Source organism: Pseudophryne corroboree, chromosome 1, assembly GCF_028390025.1.
Source record: "Pseudophryne corroboree isolate aPseCor3 chromosome 1, aPseCor3.hap2, whole genome shotgun sequence".
NCBI lineage: Eukaryota > Metazoa > Chordata > Amphibia > Anura > Myobatrachidae > Pseudophryne > Pseudophryne corroboree.
This window is the reverse complement of record NC_086444.1, coordinates 661,147,419-661,172,650: the sequence shown is the minus strand read 5'-3', so window position 1 is coordinate 661,172,650 and position 25,232 is coordinate 661,147,419. Positions and strand designations below refer to the sequence as shown.

The 25,232-nt window shown below is 47.7% G+C and overlaps 1 protein-coding gene across 3 annotated transcripts in view; it reads left to right on the top strand.

Moving 5' to 3' along the window:
• CORO2A (coronin 2A) overlaps nt 1–25,232 on the top strand; it is a 435,475-nt gene that overhangs the window by 367,022 nt on the left and 43,221 nt on the right. For all 3 annotated transcript variants that reach the window (XM_063914669.1, XM_063914671.1, XM_063914670.1), the window contains exon 9: nt 13,070–13,182. In XM_063914669.1, coding sequence (XP_063770739.1) covers nt 13,070–13,182 — 113 coding nt within the window. The remainder of the gene's footprint in view (nt 1–13,069; nt 13,183–25,232) is intronic.

The following is a 25,232-nucleotide window of genomic DNA, read 5'->3' as shown; positions in this document are numbered from 1 at the left end:
ACATACTCCTGCGGCTCAGTTCCCGGGTACTTGTGGTGGAGGCGTCCCGGCTTAGGCACAGAGTCGCAGACTGCTCTCCTGGTTCACGTGGCTGCCACGGGGGGGAGGTAAGAGGGTCCCCAGGCGGTACCCGCCATTAAATCGTGTTCCAACCACGACCTAGGGAGGCGGGTTGCGGTGCTGGTGTGGACACGGTCACCGAGCAGGGACCCCACTAGACCACCAGGGCATGTGAGTATAGGTCGGGTGTACTAACACCCCATTTAATAAGGCTCGCTAGTACCTGGGGTGGTAGTCCAGCATAGGGGAGCCCGCGCTTGACCTGTAGCCCCTCCCCTGGCCCAGGGCACCATCTCCTCACAGATTTCCCGCCCTGGAGCTGCCTCACATTCTCCCTCATTTCCTCACAGAGACACTGGGCACCATCTTACAGTATAGCAGCAGTAACTGGTCTCTTGGATTGCAAGGCAAAGCCTCCCATGTAAAGCCGCCTGTATACAGAGCCGTGACTTTGCATTCACTTGAGTATCCTACATGTCTTGATACAGACAGCGTTAGTTGAGAAAAAGTGTACTGTTTACAGAATATAATGTACGAGTATTCTGATATATCCTCCGGTCACGGACCGCGCTGTGATATATATATATATGTATAATACAGTGCGGCTTTATTGTGGTAATAATTTCTGCATTGCCTGTGACTGTGTGCCTGTATCTGCTGTGTGGTTTCACTCTCAGTGTTTCCTAGATATAACTGTCAGTATATTCTGTACCCTAAGGGCTAGGTGCGTCTGGGTCCACTAATATAATGCGACACCGTATTTATCCAATACGTATATTCTACTGTGTACTCAGTCACATAATAACGGATTTATTCGCAGGTATTGTACTTTGTCTGTCTTTATCGTACTGAGTGGTTGCTCTTAAGCATATCCTACAAATCACTTATGATGTGGATTCCACTAATGTGGCAAAAAAACTGATAAGTTTAAACAGCAGAAGGTGGTTAAAACTGTAATACCCAGTTCTGACCACGGACATCAGGTGGAAGCCCTGGTCTTATCCAGGAAAGAAATTTCCTCTGCATAAACGGGCCTTGGCTCGATATCCTCTTTCTGCCGAGTTGTGTAACAAATGGGAGATTCCACCACTGGTGGATTCTTACGTCACCCGCCTCGTGGTGTCGTCCACTCTACTCGTCACCACTGTCACTTCACCGAAAGAACGGACAAATAAGTGTGTGAAGGCAAAAGGTACCACTTTTCATTCCTTTCGGCCTCATGGGAAAGCAAAAGGTCAGGCATACCCAAGACAATCTCGTGCTCCCAAAACCACAAAGCCCAAGGCAAAACAATCCTGGGCAGCCCGTCAGCCTGCTTCAAAACATGACAAGTCTGCTGCATGACGGGGTGGGCCTCCCCCTGGGGGACCCCAGGGTGGGAGGCAGACTTCTACAGTTGCCCAGGTCTGGTTAAAGACCACTTCAGACGCATGGGTACTGGAAGTTTTCTCTCACGGGTACGCTGTCTCGTTCAAGAGATGTCCCCCTCACCAGTTTTGCACTATGGCCCTCCTTTCGGATCCATTAAAGGTGCAAATTCCACAAACTGTGGTGAGTTCCCTCCTGAGTACAAGAGTGATTTTGCCGTTACCTCAGTCCCAGAGAGGCAGAGGTTATTACTCGACCCTGTTTCTGGTCCCGAAACTCAATGGGTCCTTCCGGCCTATACTACATCTCATATCTTTGGATACGTTTTTGTATGGAAACACTGCGCTCCATTATACTAGCTATGGAACCCAGAGACTATATGGTGTCTCTGGATATACAAGATACATATATGAATAATCCTATTGCCATGTCGCATCAGCAGTTTTCTTGGGTTTGCTATTGGCAACCTTCACTACCAATTCCAGGCTCTGCCATTTGGACTGGCTACGGCTCCTCGGATCTTCAACAAGGTCGTGGCCGTCATCCGTCACCAGGGAGTCAGAATCGTGCCGTATTTGGATGATCTGATTCTGGCAAATTCCCACGAAATCATCCTCAGTCATCTGCAACTGACGGTAACCATCCTGCAAACCTACGGGTAGCTTATCAATTGGAAGAAGTCCTCGCTGGTCCCAGCTCAGAGCTTGGTGCACCTGGGGGCACTCCTGGACACACACAGTCAGAGACTGTTTCTGTCTCCATAAAAATCCCTGAAGCTTCAGGACAGGATACAATGCTTCCTTCATCGCCCCTGAGTGTTATTTCAAGTACTTGGCCTAATGGTGTCGGCCTTCGACATGGTAGAGTAAGCTCATGTTCATTCCCGCCCACTACAGAGGTTAATCCTTTCTTAGTGGGACGGCCTACCTCATCGGATCAGATCTCATGGTTTCTTTGACTTCGGAGGTTCATCTGTCGCTGACTTGGTGGCTCCAGGACCAGCAATTGAGCAGGGGCCGTCCCTTCTGGATTCCCGACTTGGTCCTGCTGACAATGGATGCCAGTATAAGGGGACTGGGAGAGTTGTTGGAGCAACACTCTTTCAGGGTCGCTGGACCATAGAGGAATCTGATAAACGTTCTGGAGCTGGGGGCTGTGTTCAATACACTATCTCTCGCCCTGCCTCTAGTACAGAACAGGCCTGTTCAAGTCGAGTCAGATAAAGCCACCATGGTGGCTTACATAAACCATCAAGGCGGCACTCGATGCTGCATGGCAATGATGGAAGTGTCAAAAATCCTTTGTTGGGTGGAACGCCATCTTTCAGCCATATTGGTAGTGTTCATTCCGGGATTCCTGAACTGGGAAGTGGACTTCCTCAGTCGCCAGGACATGCACGCCGGAGAGTGGAGTCTTCATCCAGAAGTCTTTCAGCTCCTAGTGTACAGGTGAGGCCTACTGTTAGTAGACCTCATGGCATCTCTACATAATACAAGGTTCTGGTCTTCGGATCAAGAACCAGGGATCCTCAAGGAGCATTCGTGAACTCACTGGCGGTGCCATGGAACTTTCGGCTGCCCTACGTGTTCCCTCCAGTGTCACTCCTCCCCAGGGTCCTACGGCAGTTCAAATAAGAAGGAGGAAGTACTACTTCTAGTCACTCCAGTGTGGCCCAGACGGCATTGGTTCTCAGACCTACAAGGTCTGTAGACAAATAATCCCCTTCTACTTCCTCAGAGCCCAGACCTCCTTGTACAGGGCTGTCACTCCTGAGGGCCAAAGGATTCTTCGAGGCGTTTATCCAAACTATGTTGAAGGCCCGCAAACCGGCATCTGACCGGATTTATTACTGGGTCTGTGTCACAACTGAGGGCCTGAGCTGACGGGAGGCAGCCTCAGTTGTAGGGGCTGAGATGTACCGGAACCTGGGAGGTTGTATCAGACCCCTGGACATGTAAGTAACATGAATAATAACTGCCCGAAGGCGTGACCACGACAACTTAGATAAAAGTCAATGATGTTTATTATGACAACTCCGCATCACAGCAGCAATAAAAGAAAACGTAAAAGTCAGCAAAGAATAAATACAGTTCCTGAGTACTACAGCATGGCAGGAGCCACAGGGCACTGGTAGTGTGAGATAGTTCTTATGATCTTCTAGATGGAAAGTCCTTACCAGGCCCGGCTGTAGCAATGGAGATAACCCAGGATTATACCAGCTGGTGTTCCAGGAAGAGCTGGGTTGCTGAAGGTAAAACAGCTGCTGTGGATACTGGCTGGAACCAGACTGTTGTTAGCACGGAGTGGATACTGGCTGGAACCAGTTAAATAATAAATGAACTTTGGGAGCGATGAAATGTGAACTGAAATGTAGAACTTGAGAGCGGAGAAATAATAATTCCGGTGGAGAGTGGTAAAGTGTAGAAAGGACACCGGCCCTTTAAGGGAAGCTGTACTCTGCTGGAAGCTGAGGCTGGAAGCAGGTAGTGTTGTAGCTGGAAACAGATGAATCCACAATGGTTTGGAGAGTCAGGCTACACCGCAGGTGGAATGCTGGTGCGGGTCTCTATGGTGGAAGTCTTGAGACAGGAGCTGGAACCTGGAAGACAATCATAGAAGAGAGACAAACAGGAACTAGGTTTGACAACCAAAGCACTGACGTCTTCCTTGCTCAGGTACAGCTTACTTATACCTGCAGCAAGGAAGGGGTTGGCTAGGCAATTATGCAAATCAACAACACAGACAGCAGATTGGTGGAAATGATCAGATGACAGAATCCAAGATGGCTGCGCCCATGCAGACACTTGGAGGGAAGTTTGGTTTGTAATCCATGTGGTCTGGGAAACAGTAATGGCGGCGCCGGCCACCGGAGACAGGAGACGCCAGGCTGATAGATGCACATTTAACCACGCGGGCACAGCGGAGGCCGCGGCTGATGAAAAGACCACTCTGTATGTGGAAACTCAGGAACAGCGGAATCCGGTCCTGGAACGCTGAGCCCGCCTTAGGAGGCATCTGAAGGGTAAGTAATGGCGTCCAGATACCCGGATCGTGACAGCACCCCCCCCTTTAGGAGTGGCCCCAGGACACTTCTTAGGCTTTAAAGGAAACTTTGCGTGGAAATTTCGGACCAAGGCAGGAGCATGGACGTCAGAGGCATTGGTCCAAGAGCGTTCTTCAGGACCATAGCCCTTCCAGTCAATGAGATACTGAAGTTGACCGTAACGGTGACGTGAGTCCAGGATCTTGGCCACTTCATACTCAACGCCTCGTTGAGTTTGGACTTTCGGAGTTGGTGGAAGTGAGGAATGAAACCGATTCAAGATTAGCGGTTTCAACAGGGAAACATGGAATGTCCTGGGTATTTTTAAGAAGGGAGGTAACTGGAGTCTGTAAGCAACAGGATTGATGACTTGATCAATTTTGAAAGGACCGATGTAGCGAGGTGCAAACTTCATACTGGGAACTCTTAACCTCAAATTCTTCGTGGATAACCATACCCGATCACCCACCTTGAGAGCAGGAACTGCTCGACGCTTCTTATCCGCAAACTTCTTGTACCTGAACGATGCCTTGAGCAGAGCTGATCGTACGCTCTTCCAGATATTGGCAAACTGATGCAAGGTGATATCCACTGCGGGAACAGAAGTTGCTGGAAGCGGTTGGAACTCAGGGACTTTAGGGTGGAATCCAAAGTTGGTGAAGAATGGTGTTGAAGAAGATGAAGAATGATACTGGTTGTTATGACAGAACTCGGCCCAGGGAAGTAATTGAACCCAGTCATCTTGAGAGGAGGACACATAGATGCGGAGGAAGGCCTCCAAGTCCTAATTCACCCTCTCAGTTTGACCATTGGTCTGAGGATGGTAAGCCGTGGAAAACTTTAACTTGACTTGGAGGACTTGACATAAACTTCGCCAGAATTTGGCTGTGAATTGAACTCCTCGATCTGAGATAATTTCTTCTGGAAGACCGTGGAGTCGGAAGATCTCTTGTATGAATACTTGAGCCAACTTGGAAGCTGACGGAAGACCGGTGAGAGGAATGAAGTGTGCCATCTTGGTGAACCGGTCAACTACCACCCAGATGGTATTGAACTTGTTGCACATGGGCAAATCTGTAATAAAATCCATCGACAAATGGGTCCATGGTCGACGGGGAACAGATAGTGGAACCAGTTGCCCCGCAGGCGACTGGCGGGATACTTTATGTTGAGCACACTTTGGGCAAGATGCAATAAACTCCAAAACGTCCTTTTTCAGAGTTGGCCACCAATAGGACCTAGAGATAAACTCCAGGGTTTTTTGGATACCTGTATGTCCGGCAAAACGGGAAGCATGGGCCCAATGCATGAGCTTCTTCCTTAGTGTCGGCTTCACAAAACTTTTCCCTGATGGGGGCGTAGAGTCCATCCCTACCGTGGAGAATGCCAACGGATTTATAATAGGATGCTTGTCTGAAGACTCTGACTCATTTTCTTGCTCCCATGAGCGGGAAAGGGCATCGGCCTTGCGATTCTGAGAGCCCGGACAGAACTGGAGTTTAAAGTCGAACCTGGAAAAGAAAAGTGCCCATCTGGCCTGACGAGGGTTGAGACATTGTGCGCCTTTTAGATATAGAAGGTTCTTGTGGTCTGTAAGGATGGTGATTGAATGAGAAGCTCCCTCCAACAAATATCTCCACTCCTCTAGAGCGAGCTTGATGGCTAGCAACTCCTGGTCGCCAATGGCATAGTTGCGCTCCGCTGGGGAGAACTTCCGTGAGAAGAAACTGCAAGGATGTAAATGACCATCTTTAGCCCTCTGAGATAACACCGCTCCTACTCCAACGGAGGAGGCATCCACCTCTAAGATGAAAGGAGAGTCGATGTCAGGCTGTTTCAGGACAGGTGCAGAGATGAACCTCTGTTTTAAAAGATGAAAAGCTTGCATGGCTTCTTCAGACCACTTGGACGGGTTAGCACCCTTCTTGGTGAAAGCAGTAATAGGCGCCACAATGGTGGAAAAGTCTCGTATAAACTTTCGGTAATAATTGGCGAACCCTAAGAACCTCTGGACCCCTTTGAGGGTTAAGGGTACCGGCCAATTCTGGATTGCTTGTAGTTTCTCAGGATCCATCTCTAGTCCGGAACCGGACACAATGTACCCTAGAAACGGAATGGACTTGACTTCAAAGACGCATTTCTCTAATTTGCAGTAGAGATGATTGACACGGAGACGGGACAGAACCTCCTTTACCCAGAAACGATGTTCCTCTAAATCGTTGGCAAAAATGAGGATATCATCTAGATAGACCACGACATGACGGTATAGAATGTCTCTGAAGATCTCATTGACGAAATGCTGGAAGACAGCTGGAGCATTGCTCAATCCGAAGGGCATGACGAGGTACTCATAATGTCCGTCACGGGTGTTAAATGCGGTCTTCCACTCGTCACCCTCACGGATCCGGATGAGATTGTATGCACCTCTCAGGTCCAGCTTTGTAAAGATGGTAGCTCCGCTAACTCTGTCAAAGAGCTCAGTAATCAGGGGTAAAGGATAGCGGTTCTTGATGGTAATGTCGTTCAAACCTCTGTAGTCGATGCACGGCCGCAGACCACCATCTTTCTTCTTTACAAAAAAGAAGCCTGCGCCGGCTGGAGAAGAAGAAGGTCGAATGAACCCCTTTGCTAGGTTCTCTTTAATGTATTCCTCCATAGAATGTGTCTCGGGGAGAGACAACGGATAAGTTCGGCCTCGAGGTGGAACCTTCCCTGGAACGAGATCAATCGGGCAGTCCCATTCTCTATGAGGAGGAAGGATATCAGCAGAAGCTTTACTGAACACATCCGTGAAATCTTGATATGGAGGAGGTGGAACATCAGACGACCTGGGGGAGGAAGAACAGACAGGCAACACTTTAAACAAACATGTCTTAGTACAGGAGGAACCCCATGCCAGGATTTGCGTAGTCGTCCAATCAATTGTAGGATTGTGAAGACGGAGCCATGGAAGGCCCAGGACCACAGGATGTGTGGCTCTTGGAATCACTAAAAATGAAATAAGTTCGGAATGAAGAACTCCCACTCTCAGACGAACTGGTAGAGTCCTTAGAGAAATAACTGTATCAAAAATTTTACTGCCATCCACAGCAGTTAAGGAAAAGGACGAAGGAAGTCTCTCGGTGGGTAGGGACCACCGTTTAACATAGGCTTCAGCAATAAAGTTCCCAGCTGCTCCGGAATCCAGGAGGGCAATGACGTTCTGATAACGTTGAGCAACTTGAAGCGAGACTGGGAGGTTACAATCTTGAGGAGATGGAGAGGAGATCATTACTCCTAGCCGGCCCTCTCCTTGGCGAGCTAGGATTTGGAGTTTCCCGGACGTTTGGGACAGGCATTAATGGTGTGAGACGGAGCTGCACAATACAGACAGAGAAACTCGGAGAGACGTCTTCGGCGCTCAGCAGGAGTTAAACGGGAACGGCCAATTTGCATGGGTTCATCTGTAGTTGGTGACAGTTGGCGAGGAGGAGGAGTAGAAGATTTTGGAGCAGATGATCTTCCACGCTCAGTTGCTCTCTCTCTGAAACGCAAGTCAACTTTCGTACAAAGTGAGATTAGCTCATCTAACTTGGAGGGTAAGTCTCTGGTAGCTAACTCATCTTTAATACGCTCGGATAAACCATGCCAGAATGCAGCATACAGGGCCTCGTCGTTCCATGCCAGTTCGGATGCCAGGATCTGGAACTGTATAAGATATTGTCCTACAGTACGTGATTCCTGGCGTAAACGGAGAATCTCAGACGAAGCTGAAGTTACCCGGCCTGGCTCGTCGAAGATGCGCCTGAATGTTGACACAAATGCAGTGTAAGAAGATAGCAGGGTGTCGGACCTCTCCCATAACGGTGATGCCCAATCAAGGGCTGAGCCACTGAGAAGAGAAATAATGTAGGCAATTTTTGTACGGTCACTGGGAAAATTGCCAGGTTGTAGCTCAAACTGAATCTCACACTGGTTGAGAAATCCCCTGCAGAATCTTGGAGATCCGTCAAATTTTGCTGGCGTTGGAAGATGAAGACGTGGAGCAGAAATGGGTAAGGTGGGTGGGGTTATAGCTGGAGTCACTGTGGTTGACGCACCAGACGCGCCTGATCCACGGAGAGTTGTCTGAATCCCATCCAGCCGAGTAGAGAGATCCTGGAGACAGCGGATGATGTGGCCCTGTGCAGCCTCCTGATGTTCTAGTCGGGCTGCCAGTTCTTGCATCGGCCTGGCCGCTTGATCCTGGTCTCCGGCTGGATTCATTAGGTCAGTGCTTACTGTCACAACTGAGGGCCTGAGCTGACGGGAGGCAGCCTCAGTTGTAGGGGCTGAGATGTACCGGAACCTGGGAGGTTGTATCAGACCCCTGGACATGTAAGTAACATGAATAATAACTGCCCGAAGGCGTGACCACGACAACTTAGATAAAAGTCAATGATGTTTATTATGACAACTCCGCATCACAGCAGCAATAAAAGAAAACGTAAAAGTCAGCAAAGAATAAATACAGTTCCTGAGTACTACAGCATGGCAGGAGCCACAGGGCACTGGTAGTGTGAGATAGTTCTTATGATCTTCTAGATGGAAAGTCCTTACCAGGCCCGGCTGTAGCAATGGAGATAACCCAGGATTATACCAGCTGGTGTTCCAGGAAGAGCTGGGTTGCTGAAGGTAAAACAGCTGCTGTGGATACTGGCTGGAACCAGACTGTTGTTAGCACGGAGTGGATACTGGCTGGAACCAGTTAAATAATAAATGAACTTTGGGAGCGATGAAATGTGAACTGAAATGTAGAACTTGAGAGCGGAGAAATAATAATTCCGGTGGAGAGTGGTAAAGTGTAGAAAGGACACCGGCCCTTTAAGGGAAGCTGTACTCTGCTGGAAGCTGAGGCTGGAAGCAGGTAGTGTTGTAGCTGGAAACAGATGAATCCACAATGGATTGGAGAGTCAGGCTACACCGCAGGTGGAATGCTGGTGCGGGTCTCTATGGTGGAAGTCTTGAGACAGGAGCTGGAACCTGGAAGACAATCATAGAAGAGAGACAAACAGGAACTAGGTTTGACAACCAAAGCACTGACGTCTTCCTTGCTCAGGTACAGCTTACTTATACCTGCAGCAAGGAAGGGGTTGGCTAGGCAATTATGCAAATCAACAACACAGACAGCAGATTGGTGGAAATGATCAGATGACAGAATCCAAGATGGCTGCGCCCATGCAGACACTTGGAGGGAAGTTTGGTTTGTAATCCATGTGGTCTGGGAAACAGTAATGGCGGCGCCGGCCACCGGAGACAGGAGACGCCAGGCTGATAGATGCACATTTAACCACGCGGGCACAGCGGAGGCCGCGGCTGATGAAAAGACCACTCTGTATGTGGAAACTCAGGAACAGCGGAATCCGGTCCTGGAACGCTGAGCCCGCCTTAGGAGGCATCTGAAGGGTAAGTAATGGCGTCCAGATACCCGGATCGTGACAGTCTGGACTTCTTACTTCACCTGGTGTGCTGATAAGCATTATAATGCATATAGATTCACAACTTCCAGAATTTGGCTTTTCTGCAACGAGGCCTGGATTTAGGCCTTCGTCTGGCTCCCTCAAGGTTCACATATTTGCCTTGTCGGTCTGGTTTCAGATAAAAATTGCATCTATACCTGACGTTCATACATTCACACAGGGTGTCCTGCAAATTCAGCCTCCCTGCATCCCTCCTGTGGTCTGTGGCTCCATGGGATATGGCTGGTGTACTACATGCCCTGCAAGAGTCTCCATTTGAACATCTTGAATCAGTGGACTTTAAATGGCTCAAGGCCATGGTCCTGTTCTTGCTGGCTAATGCCTCTGCAAGACGGGTGTCAGACTTAGGGGTTTTGTCCTGTCGTCCACCCTTTTTGAGATTTCACTGTGACCAGGCAGTTCTACAAACTCGATCAGGTTATTTGCCTAAGGTGGTGTCATCTTTTCACCGTAACCAAGAGATTGTGGTACCGGCCTTTATCTCTTCGGATTTGTTTCCCAAAGAACATTCTTTGGATTTGGTTAGGGCTCTCCATATCTATGTGGAGAGGACTGACTCTATCAGGAGGTCAGATGCCCTTTTTGTCCTGTTTGGTCTCCACGAACGTGGCTGGCCTGCGAATAAGCAAACCTTGGCCAGATGGATTAGAATGGTGATTGCACAAGCTTATGCGCAGGCTGGACTCCCAGCTCCTGCTGCTATTAAAGCCCATTCTACTCTGTGTGTTGGACCTTCTTGGGTGGCCCGCCGTGGCACGTCCGCAGTACAATGTGCAAAGTGGCAATGTGGTCCTTAGTGAACACGTCTCTTAGGTTCTATGCCTTTGATACCTTCACTTCCCAGGATGCTTCCTTTGGACGCCGGATCTTGTATCCGCTATGGCGCATCCCCTCCCTTCAGGAACTGCTTTAGGACATCCCCGATGTTTCCCTGTGGAAACCAGTGTACCTTGCTGCAGAAAAGGAGTGTTATGGTAGACTTACCGTGGTTAACACTTTCTGCGAGGTACATTGGGTTCCACAGGGCGCCCACCCTGACGCACCTAGCTTCTATGGGTGTGTATGGCATTAGCCGCTGGTACCTTCTCCTGTCGTGAGAATGTGGTTCTATGACTAACATGTGCCTTCTCTCTTGCCTGCTCCTGCATTGGACTGGTTAACAAACCTGAGCTCCCAGTGCCTGGAGGCGTGGTTATAGAGGAGGCCCCAGTGCATCCTGGGACAGCCTAAAGCTTTAGCCTGTTGGTGCCTCTGGATCAAGATCCACTCTACACCCCACTGTTTCCCTGTGCAACCCAATGTACCTCTCAGAAAGAGTGTTAACTATGGTAAGTCTACCATAACAGTCCTTTTACCCATTCCTTTTCCGATCTGCTAATCTCACTTTATAGAGCCTTGCTCACTTAATTCCCAATCTGGTGTTGTCCCACTGGTCTTATTGTGGCATACTCACCTTATGTAATATATTTTCTGACTCTCTTATAGCCTTCTCAAAATTAGTCTTGTCTATGCCCTCCAAAACATTTTACAATTTTTTTCAGGTGAGACATTAGATACAATAATTTCACTAGTTCTGTCCCTCTTCTTGAGCCCTTCACCCTTCCATTATTTTATGTATCTCTTTCTTGAACCTTAAAGAAGGCATAACCCAGTGGAAAGTATTTTGATAAAGTCACTCCAGCTTGGTAAAATCAACAGTCAGTTAATTGGAAGTCAATATTGGCCTATATTTGGAACACTAGGGGATATATTTACTATGTTCGGGTTTTTAGAAGTGGAGATGTTGCCCATAGTAACCAGTCAGATTCTAGCTATTATCTTCTAACAGGTTCTAGATAAATTATAAGTAGAATCTGGTTGATATGGGCAACATCTCCACTTCTAAAAACCTGTGCCTTAGTAAATATAACCTTAGGAGTGAGGACATATGTTTATGATGACGATGACTTTCAAATCAAGTTTGTCTCCCAAGCCCCATCTAAATCAGTAGTCCAGCCTTAAATTGAAAAATTGTAGGGTCATTAAGTATCTAAGTCCATTGGATCTGGGAATTGTGAAAGGACACATGTTTTGTTGGTCTTTTTTAAATTGTACAGAGTAGGTCAGTATATAATCAGTTCATTACCGTGTGAATTACTTTGATAATTAATGAGGCTCATAGTGGGACAGACAACCAGTTTCTAAAAATTGGAGGGCACATAACATCAGATCAGTGGGGGGTTCTTGGGCAACATGGCATGGGGCCTTGGCTGAGCAGATGTGCAGTGGGGATCCTCTGGTCTTTGGTACACATTTTCACAACATTCTACATATGCAATACTTTTACATCCAGAGACTGCTGAGTGTAACCTCTCTTAGGGACAGCTTTGGGACATCCTCAATACTGTGATGGATTAAACCAAAATCAGGAATTTTGTATTTCTCGTAAATCCTTTTCTCTGAGTCCAGTGGAAGACAATGGACACTCTGTTCTTATGGTTTTATTAGCTAAGTACAGACGTTCACAGAAGGCAATGAAGGTAAATTTAAAAGTGCCTATGCTTACCTTATTTATACCTGTATTCCTGTGTCCCCCATGGGACAGATATAAGGATTTAATGGAAGTACAGAAATCCCATTTATTGTATTTGAGGGTCATCTATATGCAAATAACATCATTAATAGGAACACCATGTGATAAAAATTATAATTTTTTTTTTCATTTTGAAAATATTTAAAGTAAGAAATGGGAGCACATTTATTTAAGTTATTTAATAGACATACCTCATACAATTGTTAGTACATCACTAAATTAAAGTCATAAAGATATTTTATTTCAACATGAACATTTTTGGAACATTCAAAAATATAAATTTGAGATACACAAAATGAAATGCAATCCAAACTGGGGAGTTTTACAAGAAAGTACCAGTACAATCCACTTACTCTGGGTCGTCTTAATCTTATACACTTTACTCCCATGAAGTATATGTGTGCAACTTTTAATGTATCTGATTATGGGGTTTATCATAGAGAAGGGGCGCATAAATTCCCACAATTTAATGAGAGGAGCATATTTTACAAAGTAATTACAATGTACCATGGTCTAAATGTTTTACAGGTGTTTTGCCAAAGAGGGGTCTTGATGTATCTTCGTGTGAAGTGTTTAGGTTCTACAGACTGATCACTGTTAAAGGAATTATCGAGCCTGTTTCAATGATTGTGCCTAGAAGGGTAAGAGCAGATTTCCTTATTGGCTTACACTGAACAATAATAACAGAACATCCCTTCCATGTACACACAAACCATGAACACCACCCCTTGAATTTTGAAGAAAGTTTTCTCTGATCTCTGAAAATATCAGTATTTGGCGGAAGGTTAAAAAAAACAACAGTAAAGAAGAAATGAAACAGGAAAATAGCATATCCTGTGTATTCAGATTGATGCCATTTTGAACACTTTAGTTAAATATACATGTAGTATAATAAGTCAAGGGAAAGCAATACATAGCAATGTTAAAATGGTAAAAAAGCATTGTTGAACGCCAAAGGCATTAATGTAATTTATATATGACAATTATGTGGTTATATCATTGGTGTCACTGTTTGAAAACACATTGCAAACTAAGAAATAGCATAAATTTACTTGAACACTAGCAGCAAAATACTTTTTTTGAAGTATCTTAGCTAAGAGAAAATTAAGATTCCGTACACATGTAGGCCTAGGTGCTAGTTGTATTTCTATTACAGGTTGAGTATCCCATATCCAAATATTCCGAAATACAGAATTTTTTGAGTGAGACTGAGATAGTGAAATCTTTGTTTTCTGATGGCTCAATGTACTCAAACTTTGTTTAATACACAAAGTTATTAAAAATATTGTATTAAATTACTTTCAGGCTGTGCGGGTGTAGGGTGTATAGGGTGTACATGAAACATAAATGAATTGTGTGTATGTACACACACTTTGTTTAATGCACAAAGTTGTTAAAAATATTGGCTAAAATGACCTTCAGGCTGTGTGTATAAGGTGTATATGTAACATAAATTCATTCTGTGCTTAGACTTAGGTCCCATCACCCTGATATCTCATTATGGTATGCAATTATTCCAAAATTCGGAAACATCCGAGATCCAAAATACCTCTGGTCCCAAGCATCTTGGATAAGGGATACTCAACCTGTATTTTATTTCTGTCTGTCTATCTGTCTAACACTGGAATACACTCAATGGAAAAGGCCTTTTGATTACTGCCTAACATTTCGGCATTAATAAGTGGTCTTGACCTAGAAAATGCAAAGGGTGAACATAATTATCTTTCTTAACAATAAAATACTTAAAAGAACACTTAGCTATTAATCGGGGCTGCTAGGACACTTACCATATTTCTGTCTAGCAGGTAATACAAATGCACAGTTACAGTTCTTGTATTTCTGACATTCCCTCCTCTCAGCCAATCACTACCCCCTCTCTTCAAGAACAGGATGCAGTACTATCTTCATCTGACTCTCTGTCACAGACATTCTGTAGCACACAAAAAGCCCACACTTGGTCCTCTGCTGAGCTTCTCCCCAGCTTCTGACTGAACCCGCTGAGCTGTCTTGGACCTTTATTGAGCTGCAGCAGATGCGGTCACATACTATATCTTTTCAATTTTTTTTCTCTTTTAGCAGAGCGCAAATTCCAGGGCATGTAATAATGTACGTCTGTCTGCTTAGTGGTTACTGCTAGTGGTTACTGCAATGTTTACCAATTTTCCTTTGCAATATTGTTCAAGTTCTATCAGACTGGCAAAAGTCTGGCGTTCCCCCCAGCATGACATCTTCTTTACCCCACAGGCCTGAGCAATAGCAGCTATACTGGAGGACTCCATTTTAGTCTCACCTGTCCTAAGTAACAAAGGTTAATAAGAAGTGAACCCATATTGAACCCATATTGAACAAATACCCTCCACCAGCTTCTTCACTACATGGCAAGCACACTTATTACATTGTTAAAGCAATAAATACATTTATCTTATACAATTATCAAATAAAATGTCTCCATTTTATTCAAAATGTACTTTGATGTTTTCAAGTGTTTGATTTTCTATAAAATGCACATACCACTTTCTCTAACGTCCTAAGTGGATGCTGGGACTCCGTAAGGACCATGGGGAATAGCGGCTCCGCAGGAGACTGGGCACAACTAAGAAAGCTTTAGGACTAACTGGTGTGCACTGGCTCCTCCCACTATGACCCTCCTCCAGACCTCAGTTAGAATCTTGTGCCCGGCTGAGCTGGATGCACACTAGGGGCTCTCCTGAGCTCCTAGAGAGAAAGTATATTTTAGGTTTTTTATTTTACAGTGAGATCTGCTGGCAACAGACTCACTGCAGCGAGGGACTAAGGGGAGAAGAAGCGAACCTACCTAACTGGTGGTAGCTTGGGCTTCTTAGGCTACTGGACACCATTAGCTCCAGAGGGATCGACCGCATGGAACCGGCCATTGATGTTCGGTCCCGGAGCCGCGCCGCCGGCCCCCTTACAGAGCCAGAAGCAAGAAGTGATCTGGAAAATCGGCGGCAGAAGACTCCTGTCTTCAACAAGGTAGCGCACAGCACTGCAGCTGTGCGCCATTGCTCCTCTTGCACACCTCACACTGCGGTCACTGATGGGTGCAGGGCGCTGGGGGGGCGCCCTGAGCAGCAATATAAACACCTTGCCTGGCAAAATCATCACAATATATAGCCCCAGAGGCTATATATGTGATAAATACCCTGCCAGAATCCATAAAAAAGCGGGAGAAAAGTCAGCCGAAAAAGGGGCGGAGCTATCTCCCTCAGCACACTGGCGCCATTTCTCCCTCACAGCTCCGCTGGAAGGAAGCTCCCTGGCTCTCCCCTGCAGTCTACACTACAGAAGGGTAAAAAAGAAAGGGGGGGGCACTAAATTTAGGCGCAATATACATATATAGCAGCTATAAGGGGATATAATTTAGTTAATCCCTGTATTATATAGCGCTCTGGTGTGTGCTGGCATACTCTCTCTCTGTCTCCCCAAAGGGCTTTGTGGGGTCCTGTCTCCTGTCAGAGCATTCCCTGTGTGTGTGCGGTGTGTCGGTACGGCTGTGTCGACATGTTTGATGAGGAGGCTTATGTGGAGGCGGAGCAGATGCCTATAAATGTGTTGTCACCCCCTGCAAGGCAGACACCTGAGTGGATGGACTTGTGGAAGGAATCACGTGAAAGTGTCGACTCCTTACATAAAAAATTTGATGACATGCCAAATGCGGGATAGCCGGCTTCTCAGCTCGTGCCTGCCCAGACGTCTCAAAGGCCATCAGGGGCTCTAAAACGCCCGCTACCTCAGATGGCAGACACAGATGTCGACACGGATACTGATACCAGTGTCGACGACGAAGAGACTAATGTAATGTCCAATAGGGCCACTCGTTACATGATTGAGGCAATGAAAAATGTTTTACACATTTCTGATGTGACCCCAGGTACCACAAAAAAGGGTATTATGTTTGGAGAGAAAAAACTCCCAGTAGTTTTTCCCCCTTCTGAAGAATTAAATGAAGTGTGTGAAGTAGCGTGGGCTTGCCCAGATAAAAAATTGGTAATTTCTAAAAAGTTACTAATGGCGTACCCTTTCCCGCCAGAGGATAGGTCACGTTGGGAAACACCCCCTAAGGTGGATAAAGCGCTTACATGCTTATAAAAAAAGGTGGCACTACCGTCTCCGGATACGGCTGCCCTAAAGGAACCTGCTGATAGAAAGCAGGAGGCTCTCCTGAAGGCTATATATACACACACTGGTATTATACTGAGACCAGCTATTGCTTCAGCATGGATGGGCAGTGCTGCAGCTGCGTGGTCAGATTCCCTGTCAGAAAACATTGACACCCTAGACAGGGACACTATATTGCTAAACATAGAGCATATTAAAGACGCTGTCTTATACATGAGAGATGCACAGAGGGATATTTGCCGGCTGGCATCTAAAATAAGTGCACTGTCCATTTCTGCCAGGAGAGGGTTATGGACTCGGCAGTGGACAGGTGATGCAGATTCTAAAAGGCACATGGAAGTTTTGCCTTATAAGGGTGAGGAGTTGTTCGGGGATGGTCTTTCAGACCTAGTGTCCACAGCAACGGCTGGGAAGTCAGCATTTTTACCACATGTCCCCTCACAACCAAAGAAAGCACCGTATTATCAGGTACAGTCCTTTCGTCCCCAAAAGAGCAGGCGGGGTAGAGGCGCGTCCTTTCTGCCCAGAGGCAGAGGTAGGGGAAAAAAGCTGCAGCATACAGCCAGTTCCCAGGAACAAAAGTCCTCCCCCGCTTCTTCGTCTAAGTCCGCCGCATGACGCTGGGGCTCAACAGGCGGAGCCAGGTACGGTGGGGGCCCGTCTCAAAAACTTCAGCAATCAGTGGGCTCGCTCACAAGTAGATCCCTGGATCCTTCAAGTGGTATCTCAGGGGTACAGGCTGGAATTCGAGACATTTCCCCCCCGCCGTTTCCTCAAATCTGCCTTGCCAACAACTCACTCAGGCAGGGAGGCTCATCTCAAAGAGGGCCGCAGATTCGGCATACAGGACTGGGTCCTGGTGACCACGGATGCCAGCCTTCGAGGCTGGGGGGCAGTCACACAGGGAAGAAACTTCCAAGGACTTTGGTCAGGAGACTTCCCTACACATAAATGTTCTGGAACTAAGGGCAATTTACAATGCCCTAAGTCAGGCAAAACCCCTGCTTCAAAACCAGCCGGTTCTGATCCAGTCAGACAACATCATGGCAGTCGCCCATGTAAACCGACAGGGCGGCACAAGAAGCAGGACGGCGATGGCAGAAGCCACAAGGATTCTCCGATGGGCGGAAAGTCACGTGTTAGCACTGTCAGCAGTGTTCATTCCGGGAGTGGACAACTGGGAAGCAGACTTCCTCAGCAGGCTGCTGCAGGGACCCTGTCTGTTCCAAGACTTACCGCGGCTGCGTTTGACGGCATGGCGGTTGAACACCGGATCCTAAAAGAAAAGGGTATTCTGGAGGAAGTCATTCCTACGCTCATTAAAGCTAGAAAATATGTAACCGTACAACATTATCACCGCATATGGCGAAAATATGTTGCGTAGTGTGAGGCCAGGAAGGCCCCAACGGAGGAATTTCAGCTGGGTCGATTTCTGCACTTCCTACAGTCAGGGGTGACTATGGGCCTAAAACTGGGTTCCATTAAGGTCCAGATTTCGGCTCTGTCGATTTTCTTCCAAAAAGAACTGGCTTCACTGCCTGAAGTTCAGACATTTGTTAAGGGAGTGCTGCATATTCAGCCTCCTTTTGCGCCTCCAGTGGCACCGTGGGACCTCAACGTGGTGTTGGGTTTCCTGAAGTCACATTGGTTTGAGCCACTTAAAACCGTGGAGTTAAAATATCTCACGTGGAAAATGGTCATGCTTTTGGCCTTGGCTTCGGCTAGGCGAGTGTCAGAATTGGCGGCTTTGTCATGTAAAAGCCCCTATTTGATTTTCCATATGGATAGGGCAGAATTGAGGACTCGTCCCCAGTTTCTCCCTAAGGTGGTATCACCTTTTCACTTGAACCAACCTATTGTTGTGCCTGCGGCTACTAGGGACTTGGAGGACTCCAAGTTACTGGACGTAGTCAGGGCCTTCAAAATTTATGTTTCCAGGACGGCTGGAGTCAGAAAGACTGACTCGCTATTTATCCTGTATGCACCCAACAAACTGGGTGCTCCTGCTTCGAAGCAGACTATTGCTCGCTGGATTTGTAGCACAATTCAGCTTGCGCATTCTGCGGCTGGCCTGCCGCAGCCTAAATCTGTAAAAGCCCATTCCACGAGGAAAGTGGGCTCTTCTTGGGCGGCTGCCCGAGGGGTCTCGGCTTTACAACTTTGCCGAGCTGCTACTTGGTCAGGGGCAAACACGTTTGCAAAATTCTACAAATTTGATACCCTGGCTGAGGAGGACCTTGAGTTCTCTCATTCGGTGCTGCAGAGTCATCCGAACTCTCCCGCCCGTTTGGGAGCTTTGGTATAATCCCCATGGTCCTTACGGAGTCCCAGCATCCACTTAGGACGTTAGAGAAAATAAGATTTTACTCACCGGTAAATCTATTTCTCGTAGTCCGTAGTGGATGCTGGGCGCCCGTCCCAAGTGCGGACTGTCTGCAATGCTTGTATATAGTTATTGTTAACTAAAGGGTTATTGTTGAGCCATCTGTTGAGAGGCTCTGTTATGTTCATACTGTTAACTGGGTATAATATCACGAGTTATACGGTGTGATTGGTGTGGCTGGTATGAGTCTTACCCGGGATTCAAAATCCTTCCTTATTGTGTCAGCTCTTCCGGGCACAGTATCCTAACTGAGGTCTGGAGGAGGGTCATAGTGGGAGGAGCCAGTGCACACCAGTTAGTCCTAAAGCTTTCTTAGTTGTGCCCAGTCTCCTGCGGAGCCGCTATTCCCCATGGTCCTTACGGAGTCCCAGCATCCACTACGGACTACGAGAAATAGATTTACCGGTGAGTAAAATCTTATTATAACATATTTCCCCCACAGCACCACCACCTCTCTTCCTGTGATTCCATCTCCTTCCCTCTAATTCATCAATCCCTCCACCAATCATTACCGCTGGTATTCATTATAATCCCCATCCCTCTTCTTCCCCTTCAGACTGTATTAATAACATCCCCACAACTCATACCCGTCACTATGATGTTCCTCACTCCCATCTTATTTCATGCTCCCAACCTATTATTCCTTCGTCTCCCCTTCACTTTAGTTAAGCTCACAGTGGGAACAGTTAGTTTGAAGAGGTGTGTTGTTTGGTCATCTTCCTGTGTTTTCTTTCTGGATCCTTCTCCAGTCCTCTTACTGCAGTCTTGCACTGGAAAAGCTGACCTTGAGCCCTGGGGGTGTAGCAAGTGATGGTGAGGTCACTGAGATAACTGCTACTATACTATCAGTGTCTTGGAGCCACCACATCACATGATCTGACGCAAGACTCCAGCTCTTCCATTGTAATAGTGTTCTAACAGGGTGCCTTGCTATAGAAATGTAACAAGTGATGGCGGGCTCACAGGTCAGTGGGCTATTGCAGGCCCCCCTGGCTGCACTGCACACATGGCACCTGTACACAGATACAATACATAGGCATATAGAGAGTTCAAGAATAATTTAGTTTTAATTTGTATATTCTATAGTCTTTATTTTTTCTGTGCTCTTTTTGCCTCACCCTTTGTAAATAATATATATTTCTCTTACGTCCTAGAGGATGCTGGGGACTCCAAAAGGACCATGGGGTATAGACGGATCCGCAGGAGACATGGGCACACTAAAAAGACTTTTACTGGGTGTGAACTGGCTCCTCCCTCTATGCCCCTCCCCCAGACCTCAGTTAGATTCTGTGCCCAGGAGTGACTGGACACACGCTAGGGGAGCTCTACTGAGTTTCTCTGGAAAAGACTTATGTTAGGCTTTTTTATTTTCAGGGAGACCTGCTGGCTACAGGCCCCCTGCATCGTGGGACTGAGGGGAGAGAAGTCAGACCTACTTCTTCTTAGTTAAGGGCTCTGCTTCTTAGGCTACTGGACACCATTAGCTCCAGAGGGTTCGATCACTTGGTTCACCTAGCTGCTTGTTCCCGGAGCCGTGCCGTCACCCCCCTCACAGTAGCCAGAAGAAAGAAGCCGGGTGAGTATTAGAAGAACAGAAGACATCAGACGGCAGAAGACTTCAGTAACGGAGGTACAGCGCAAAGTGGTAGCGCTGCCCTCCGTGATCCCACACACATCACCAACGGCACTTACAGGGTGCAGGGCGCTGGGGGGTAGCCCCCTGGGCAGCAGTTACTGGGGTCAATCTAACTGGCAAAGAGCATATTCGGTGCCCGGGCACCGTATACCGTACCGCCGCCAGTATAAATTATTTAAAATTTTAGCGGGACTACGGCGCGCCGGGAAGGGGCGGGGCTTAGCCGCACAGCTCAGCAGCGCCATTTTCTCTCTCTCTCTTCACAGCCACTGCAGAGACGCTGGCCTGGTCCTCCAAGCTCCTTCAAAGTAACAAGGGAGCAAAATAGGGGGGGGGGGGGGGGGGGGAGGGAGGGCGGCACATACAATTTGGTGCTTTTTTACTGTTAATGACAGCGCTTACCACATATATTATTGTTTTGTAGTATATGGGCGCTGGGGTGTGAGCTGGCATACTCCCTCTGTGTTTCTCTCTGTAGGCTTCCCTGTGGGTCTGTCCCCTTGTTTGGGAGTGTGGGTGTGTCTGTACTACGTGTCGACATGTCTGAGGCTGAGTGTTCCTCCCCGGAGGAAGTTACTGGGGGCGCAGAAAAGGATTTGGGAATGACTCTGTCGGCACACCCGACTGCTGATTGGGTGAATATGTTAAGTACTCTGAATGCAAATGTGGCTTTATTGTCTAAGAGGCTGGATAAATCGGATTCTCAGACACAAACATGGAGGAAATCCATGGAGGACGCTTTGTCTCAGGTACAGACCCCCTCGGTGTCACAGAAACGTTAATTTACCCAGATGGTAGATACAGATGCCGACACGGACTCAGATTCCGATGTCGATTTCAATGAGGCTACTTTACACCCAAGAGTAGTTAGGAGTATTCAGTACATGATTGTGGCTATTAAAGATGTTTTACATATCTCTGAGGAACCTGCTGTTCCAGACACGAGGGTTTGCTTATTTAATGGGAAAAAGCCTGAGGTGAAGTTTCCCCCCTCTCATGAAATGAATGCTCTTTGCGAAAAGGCTTGGGAGTCGCCGGACAAGAGGTGGCAGATTCCCAAGAGAATATTTATGGCATATCCTTTTCCCTCTGATGATAGGGAGAAATGGGAGTCGTCTCCCAATGTCGACAAGGTTCTATCCCGATTGTTCAAGAAGGTGGCGCTGCCGTCTCCTGACACGGCTCCTCTCAAGGATCCGGCGGATCGCAAGCTGGAGACGACATTGAAGGCCATTTTCGTTAATAATGGTGCATTGCTCAGACCTGCTGTGGCGTCGGTATGGGTGAGTAGTGCTATTGCTAAATGGGCTGACAATTTGGCTTCTGATATGGATACCCTTGATAAGGATAACATTCTTTTGACTCTTGGTTATATCAAGGGCGCTGCTGATTACCTAAAGGATGCGGCGAGGGATGTTGGCCTCTTGGGATCAAGAGCCAATGCCATGGCGGTCTCGGCCAGGAGGGCGCTGTGGACTCATCAATGGAATGCTGATGCCGACTCCAAGAAAGATATGGAAGCTCTCCCCTTTAAAGGTAGTGTCTTGTTTGGTGACGGCCTTGCTGACCTGGTGTCTACCGCTACTGCGGGTAAGTCATCTTTTCTTCCTTATGTTCCCACACAACAGAAAAAGGTGCCCCATCAGCAGATGCAGTCCTTTCAGCCTAATAAATACAAAAGAGGTAGGGGTTCGTCCTTCCTCGCTTCAAAGGGTAGAGGAAGGGGAAAGAGGTCGCCTGCAGTGTCAGGCGCCCAGAACCAGAAGTCCTCCCCCGCCTCTACCAAGTCCACCACATGACGCTGGGGCTCCCCTGCGGGAGTCCGTGCCGGTAGGGGGCCATCTCCGAGTCTTCAGTCAGGTCTGGTTTCAATCGTCCCTGGATCCTTGGGTTTAGACATAGTGTCCCAAGGGTACAAACTGGAGTTTCAGGAGATTCCCCCCCCCCCCCCCGCCGCTTTTTCAAGTCGGCTCTTCCAGTTTCTCTTCCGGAAAGAGCTGTAGTAAATGCTGCGATACAAAAGCTGTGTCAACAGAGGTCGTGGTGCCGGTTGCCCCGTCCCAACGAGGGGAAGGGTTCTATTCGAGCCTCTTTGTCGTGCCAAAGCCGGACGGCTCGGTCAGACCGATTCTGAACCTAAAATCCCTCAATCCATACTTGAAAACTTTCAAGTTCAAGATGGAATCTCTTCGAGCTGTGATCTCCAGCTTAGAAGGAGGGGATTTTATGGCGTCAGTCAATATAAAGGATGCCTACTTACACGTCCTTCTCATCAGGCCTTCCTGAGATTTGCGGTACAGGATTGTCATTACCAATTTCAGACTTTGCCGATTGGGCTTTCCACGGCACCGAGGGTTTTCACCAAGGTTATGGCAGAAATTATGGTACTCATTCGCAAGCAAGGGGTCACAATTATCCCGTACTTGGATGATCTCCTGATAAAGGCGAGATCAAGTGAACAGTTGCTAAGAAATGTGGAACTCTCCCTGTCAGTGCTGCGACATCACGGTTGGATTCTAAATTTGCCAAAGTCTCAGTTGATCCCGACAACTCGGCTGCCCTTCCTGGGCATGATCCTAGACACGGAGCTACAGAGAGTGTTTCTTCCGGAGGAAAAAGCTCTGGAAATACAGACCATGGTCAAGGAGCTTCTGAGACCGGTAAGAGTGTCGATTCATCAATGCACTCGAGTGCTAGGGCAGATGGTTGCGGCTTACGAAGCCATTCCATTTGGCAGGTTTCATTCTCTGGTGTTTCAGTGGGATTTGCTGAACAAATGGTCCGGGTCTCACCTGCACATGCACCGGAAAATAAGTCTATCTTCCAGGGCCATGATTTCTCTCCTGTGGTGGCTGCAAGGCTCTCACCTTCTAGAGGGACGCCGATTCGGAATCCAGGACTGGGTCCTGCTGACCACAGATGCAAGTCTCCGAGGCTGGGGCGCAGTCACGCAAGGAAGAAGTTTCCAGGGAAAATGGTCAAGCCAGGAATCTTGTCTCCACATAAATGTTCTCGAGTTAAGAGCCATTTACAACGGCCTCCTGCAAGCGAAGACCCTTCTTCAGGGTTTCCCTGTCCTGATCCAGTCGGACAACATAACAGCGGTGGCGTACATAAACCGCCAAGGCGGAACAAGGAGCAGAGCGGCAATGGCGGAAGCCACAAGAAGTCTCCGCTGGGCGGAACAGCACGTGAGCGCTCTGTCAGCAGTCTTCCTCCCGGGTGTGGACAACTGGGAAGCAGACTTCCTCAGCCGACACGATCTCCATCCAGGAGAGTGGGCTCTTCATCAAGAAGTATTTGCAGAAGTGACAAGCCGTTGGGGAATTCCTCTGATAGACATGATGCCGTCTCGCCTCAACAAGAAGCTTCCGAAGTATTGTTCCAGGGCGAGGGACCCCCAAGCCTGTGCGGTGGACGCCCTGGTAACTCAGTGGGTGTTTCAGTCGGTGTATGTGTTCCCTCCGCTTCCTCTCATTCCAAAGGTGTTGAGGATCATAAGACGAACAAGGGTTCAGGCTATACTCGTCGCTTCGGATTGGCCTCGGAGGGCCTGGTATCCGGATCTTCAGGAATTACTACTGGAAGATCCCTGGCCGCTTCCTCTAAGAGAAGACCTGTTACTGCAGGGACCCTGCGTGTTCCTGGACTTACCGCGGCTGCGTTTGACGGCGTGGAAGTTGAACGCCAGATCCTAGCCCGGAAGGGTATTCCCGGGGAGGTCATCCCCACTCTCTCTTAAGGCTAGGAAGGAGGTCACGGCGAAACATTATCATCGTATTTGGAGAAGGTATGTGTCGTGGTGTGAAACCAAAGCAGCTCCTGCGGAGGAGTTTCACTTGGGTCGTTACCGCCATTTTTTTTACAGGCAGGCGTGGATGCAGGCCTGAAATTGGGTTCCATCAAAGTGCAGATTTCGGCTTTATCTATCTTCTTTCAAAAAGAATTGGCCGTCCTTCCTGAGGTTCAGACTTTCGTGAAGGGAGTGCTGCATATCCATCCTCCATTTGTGCCACCCGTGGCACCGTGGGATCTTGAAGTGGTGTTGCAGTTTCTTATGTCTCACTGGTTTGAACCTTTGCGTAAGGTTGAGTTGAAGTTTCTCACTTGGAAACTGGTCATGCTTTTGGCTTTGGCGTCTGCCAGACGAGTGTCCGAGTTGGCGGCTTTGCCTCACAAAAGCCCATATTTGATTTTTCATGTGGATAGAGCGGAATTGAGGACTCATCAACAATTTCTGCCGAAGGTGGTTTCTTCGTTTCACATAAATCAACCTATTGTGGTACTTGTGGCTACGGATGCTGTGGCAGTCCCAAAATCTCTTGATATTGTAAGAGCTTTGAAGATTTATGTCGCCAGAACGGCTCTTACTAGAAAAACAGAGGCTCTATTTGTTCTGTATGCTTCCAACAAGATTGGAAATCCTGCTTCCAAGCAGACTATTGCACGCTGGATTTGTAATACGATTCAGCACGCTCATTCTTCGGCTGGGCTGCCGTTGCCGATGTCAGTAAAGGCCCATTCTACCAGGA